Raw genomic sequence first — 4489 nt, 5'->3', positions numbered from 1 at the left:
AGAGGAAAAGAGGGCATTATAGTATAAGATCTTCTTAATTCTGACCATGAGAGCAAATGATATGCAGGACCAAGGTCTCGTGGTACACACTGGAAGCAAACGGTACTCTACCTGGAAGAGGGGCTTACACTTTGCCAAGGGGAAGCTGTAGTTGGGAGCATGACTGTGGCCCCCAACAAGAAAAATCCTCGAGATGTTGATATAATGCTCAAGTACTCTGTAAATGGTCGGCGTTGTTTTGTTTCAACGACTCAGCAGTATCGGATGCGATAATGCATGGTGTTGAAGAGCATATGATTCTGCTATGTTTTCTGATTGTCCCTCTTTGGAGTAAAGCTGCCATAGTGTTGAAGAGCATATGATTCTGCTATGTTTTCCTGATTGTCCCTCTTTGCAGTAAAGCAGAACGAGTCTTTCTTCACCGGATATCTATATTCAGAGCTAATATCATTTAATATCCAGCTGACCCTTTCCAGGAGGCAAATGCGAATTTATGTCTATTGTTTCTGCTGATTGTTTCTCCCACAAACTGGGTCATTTTCCTTTCTATTTGTTCTGATATGCAACTACATCTTTTTGGCTGCATTTTATATGAGGCAAGAAAGGACAATATTACGAAAAAGGTGCTTAAGAAACGATGATGCTTTTACTAGTTATATACCTATAACTTGGTAATGTATTGAATGAAAAGGGAAGTGAAACGGGGGAGATGGGGGCAGAGATAATTAGGGAAAAGAACAGCTGCATATGAAGGGCGGCTTTCTCTCTCCAAGTTTTGAGAGGATAGGATCTGAGATTTGGATATATCTTTTCCTGCATTGCTCTTCTGCATTTTGACAATGAACTCTTTGAAATAGGAATTGAACTGTGCTAATACTAGGGTGGATGTTTTATGACTTATTGACCGCTAAGTGACAAATTGTGTCGTACAAGGAACTGTAAGCTCCAAATAAGCACACAATCGGACAAGTAGAACGAATACCCTCCTTTACTTCCCCGTAGACAACCTTATTTCCCCCTCTTTAGATTTGTCTCCTGCTAGGATTACATAATTGGGTCTTCGATAGGCAGTGAATGCATTCAAACTGAGTGGATAAAATTGATATATTTCATACAAATAAAGAAGACTGTACTTGCACTGAAAATGTTGGCAACAACAACAATGCCCCTCATTCCCAAGCAAATTGAAGACATCGTATGTGCATCCATATTGACGCTCATTCATTTTAGTCCAATATTACGTAAAATAAAATTAGCGATAAAAATAAAAAAGTATTAGAAGTTCTTTACATTTTCTACATCTCTAACAAGACTACAAGACTCTAAGAAATATTGTACCTAAAACAAACGTACCAACATGATAATAATGTTGGCAGAGAAACAAAATCTCGTGGGCAGATCATAAGACAGAGAATTACAAATTTCCAGTCTCTTTTGTGCGTAGCTTTTTGTTACTTTTCTAGTCAATATCAGACTACATTGGAAGGGGAGAAAAAAGAGAGGACAAAACCTTCCGCCATGTTGCAGAGCATAGCACATCATTATAGCTCCCCCTTGCTGGTTTTGGAATTCTTCTTCCATTGTGCTTTCTTTGCTCCCCACCAATTTCTCATCCTGTGGGACACTCTGTTAGCGTGAGTCTTCAGAGCCTCACTTGTATCCTGAATCCCTTTAGTGATCCATTGCTTCCAATCACTCTTCTTACTTTCTTTTCCTTTAAGAACCTTCCCCTGCAGAAATTTCCATATCAATTGAACACTTTTGACTGATTTAAAAGCAGTCTATCAAAAGAGGCAACTAGTCTATACCAGCTTTGAGGGAAAGCCGCCTTCATCATCATCATCATCGTCATCAGCATCTTCATCACCAAAATTTTGGTTCATCAAATCTTCCCTGGAATACATTTGCATGCCAGGGGCTCCAGGCATACCCTGAAGCAAAAAATGTTGTAAATTCCGAATTTTCAATCACAGGCATAATATAGAGAGAAATCAATCAGTTGACACTAGTGATAAGCTAGAAAAATTACCTGCATGGATCTCATTAGCTTTTCCATTTCAGCCTCTTTTGAGGACTTAGAAACAAAAGGTTCTCCTGGGGCTCTATTCTGAAGTAAAAGAAGAAAGAATACCAACCCATGAATGTGTAAGCTAATTGTATTGCTTATTTAACAGCTAAATCAGCATGTAGCACCAAGGCAATCAAGAACATGCTATACTATGCTTAGAAGAATAAGAAGCCTTCAATCAAATAACAATGGATTGGTGTGACGAACTTTTCATGGGTAGAATATTGTCATTCAAGGTTGCAAAGCACAAAAGCAGATTTCAGATGGCTTCTGTTTCCAAAGGAAGGATCTATTGTATTTAACAAAACGTTTCATAATAATGTATGCTTCTGGCCCAACACTTCCAAAGGTTTTAGTCCATAAACATTTTGGTTCCAGCATACAAATGCATATATGCATTATTCGATGCATCTTTAAATCAGTATCTTGCCATACAACAACAATCCCAATATAGACCCACAAGTGGCGTTCGGGGAGGGCAGTGTATACGCAATCCTTACCCCTACCTTGAAGATAGAGAGGCGGTTTCCAATAGACCGTTGGCTCAAAATCAGCACCTTGGCATATTGTCCAGATTATTACAAGTGGTCATTTTCTATCATTTTGAGTTGAGTCTCTCAGTCTTAGCTAGCAACCAATTTCATTTCTTCCCAAAATGGAACTGAAACAATACATGTATAATTTGTCACCAATAATTCACAGATATCTCTGTGTTTTTCAATAACCAAATACTTCGAAACAGTACGTGCTCAAGCAGAGCTCACTCTTCCTACAGCTGAATTACTGGCACAAACCAACTACATGTCTGATAAAAGACACAGTTTAGCATTACAACAAAAGATGAAAACATTTTGGGATGTGGCTCATCTCTCATGTCTAAAGAACAGGGACTAATTTTTTCTGATAAAGCTAAAGAACAAGAACTACTTGCTATATGTTTTACAAAACAAGCTAATAGTGGGCCACAGAAGGCAGCAAGAAGGAGAAGAATGCACAGAAATTTGGATATTGGATGAATTTACAGGTGAATCATCAGTGACATTACCTTAGGAACTGAAGGTGGTGCCTTACTACAAGCTTTAGTCAAATCCTTGCAAAGGAAACTTTTCAAAGAATCAAGATCTGGATTGTGTTTGTACAGATATTCTGCCACATCCGTATCAGAATAGTCCATGACCTGCAAAAATATGAAGAGAGAGATAACTGCTGCAAGAAAATTGTCTGCTTGTCCTACTTAAGACAGCACCATATAGAATCTGCTCACTAAACAAGTTATACCTTGCACAACGTTTGCAGATGAATCGACTTCCCCAATCTAACACTACTAGCAGAAGCGGAAAGGATAGAAAGGAAGGTTTAAGGTTTGAATCAACAAAATCAATGCACAGTCTTTTTCCAGTGGCACTGAAGCAACAAAGGATTTTCAAGAGCAACATACTATGTGCTCTTGCTCGTTTGACTTAGGAAGCCAATGAGTATGGATATCATTATTAACGTGATCAAATCATAATTGCACAAGGAGAGTAAATTGGTAAGCACATGAGCTTTTTATTTGGGAAAAGTTAAAAACACTTTTGTAGCTGGAGATTCAAACGTAAGCATCTATCAATGTCATTATGAACCCTTTAAGCATTCATGAACTCTGTGCTAGTATGCATCATTACTAAAACCAAATGCACATAATAAGTAGGAAAACTTACATCTTGACAAGCACGCTCTATTGTTTTACATTCTGAATTACATTGTCCCTCAGAGTCTTGTTCAACCAGCTGAACATAAGTAAATACCAAGTGAAAAACCTTTCAGAAATATGNCTGACATTTTATATAGGGAATGTCCTCTTTTCTTGCCACCCCTACTAGTTTCTTTGCGCAGTGAGTAATAGGCAACCATGTTGTTATCACCATCAATGATAACAATAATAACAATGCCACCTTCGCCATTAATTCTGTAAACAAACTTTCGTTCTGTCTTGGTATCACTGTAGAAGAGTTCTGTTTATATTTTGAGGAGGAGATTTCTACCTTTATTTATTTTTTAATTTCATCTTACGTGTCTAGCTGTTTCTTATTGGCTATTGTTATCCTGCGTGTCAAGGACCCCACTATTTCAGCCAATAGGATGGGAGCATACACATGCCAGGCGCTTCCTTCTGCTTGCCCACACTAAGGAACTATACAGCCGATGCATAGGAACTTTACCCACTCTCCTAAAACCCTAAACGAACAAGGGTAAAAAATATCTCAAATTTGGGTTAAAGATGTCTCTCCCTTTAACAAAAGTATGAGATATATTTGTGGAACTTTTAAGTAAGTAGATGGCATTAATTATTGGTCCATATAGATAGTAGACCCAACCCTTAAATAACCCGACCCATTCGAATTGACCCAAAACCCAAATCCGCAATGTTGTATTTCATCT

General features: G+C 38.1%; 2 protein-coding genes across 2 annotated transcripts; one reads left to right on the top strand and one right to left on the bottom strand.

Moving 5' to 3' along the window:
- Positions 1 to 67: 67 nt before the first annotated feature.
- LOC109222188 (probable protein arginine N-methyltransferase 1) lies at positions 68 to 622 on the top strand (the record flags this gene model as incomplete). Its single annotated transcript, XM_019386571.1, is given in 1 exon segment — positions 68 to 622. A coding segment is annotated over 1 exon segment (206 nt), but the record flags the coding sequence as incomplete, so codon positions are not given.
- A 602-nt stretch (positions 623 to 1224) lies between these two features.
- Positions 1225 to 4011, bottom strand: LOC109222187. The gene is made up of 6 exons (XM_019386570.1): positions 3973 to 4011; positions 3769 to 3867; positions 3114 to 3245; positions 2030 to 2107; positions 1809 to 1931; positions 1225 to 1730 (listed from the first exon to the last, which is right to left on the bottom strand). Exons 1-6 carry the CDS (start codon positions 4009 to 4011, stop codon positions 1542 to 1544), a joined length of 660 nt encoding a protein of 219 aa, XP_019242115.1. The 3' UTR covers positions 1225 to 1541.
- Between the last annotated feature and the right edge of the window lie 478 nt (positions 4012 to 4489).

The sequence above is a fragment of the Nicotiana attenuata genome, unplaced genomic scaffold (genome assembly GCF_001879085.1).
Source record: "Nicotiana attenuata strain UT unplaced genomic scaffold, NIATTr2, whole genome shotgun sequence".
Lineage (NCBI taxonomy): Eukaryota > Viridiplantae > Streptophyta > Magnoliopsida > Solanales > Solanaceae > Nicotiana > Nicotiana attenuata.
The sequence above is the reverse complement of the archived record's forward strand: the minus strand, read 5'-3'. Positions and strand labels throughout refer to the sequence as shown.

Excerpts from the sequence above, each read along its gene's own strand:
- LOC109222187 (XM_019386570.1), bottom strand. The coding sequence starts at position 4,011 with ATGGCGAAGGTGGCATTGTTATTATTGTTATCATTGATG. Across the intron at positions 3,868-3,972 it reads TATTATTGTTATCATTGATG|GTTTTTCACTTGGTATTTAC; the intron begins GTGATAACAACA and ends TATTTCTGAAAG. Across the intron at positions 2,108-3,113 it reads CACCACCTTCAGTTCCTAAG|AATAGAGCCCCAGGAGAACC; the intron begins GTAATGTCACTG and ends CTTTTACTTCAG.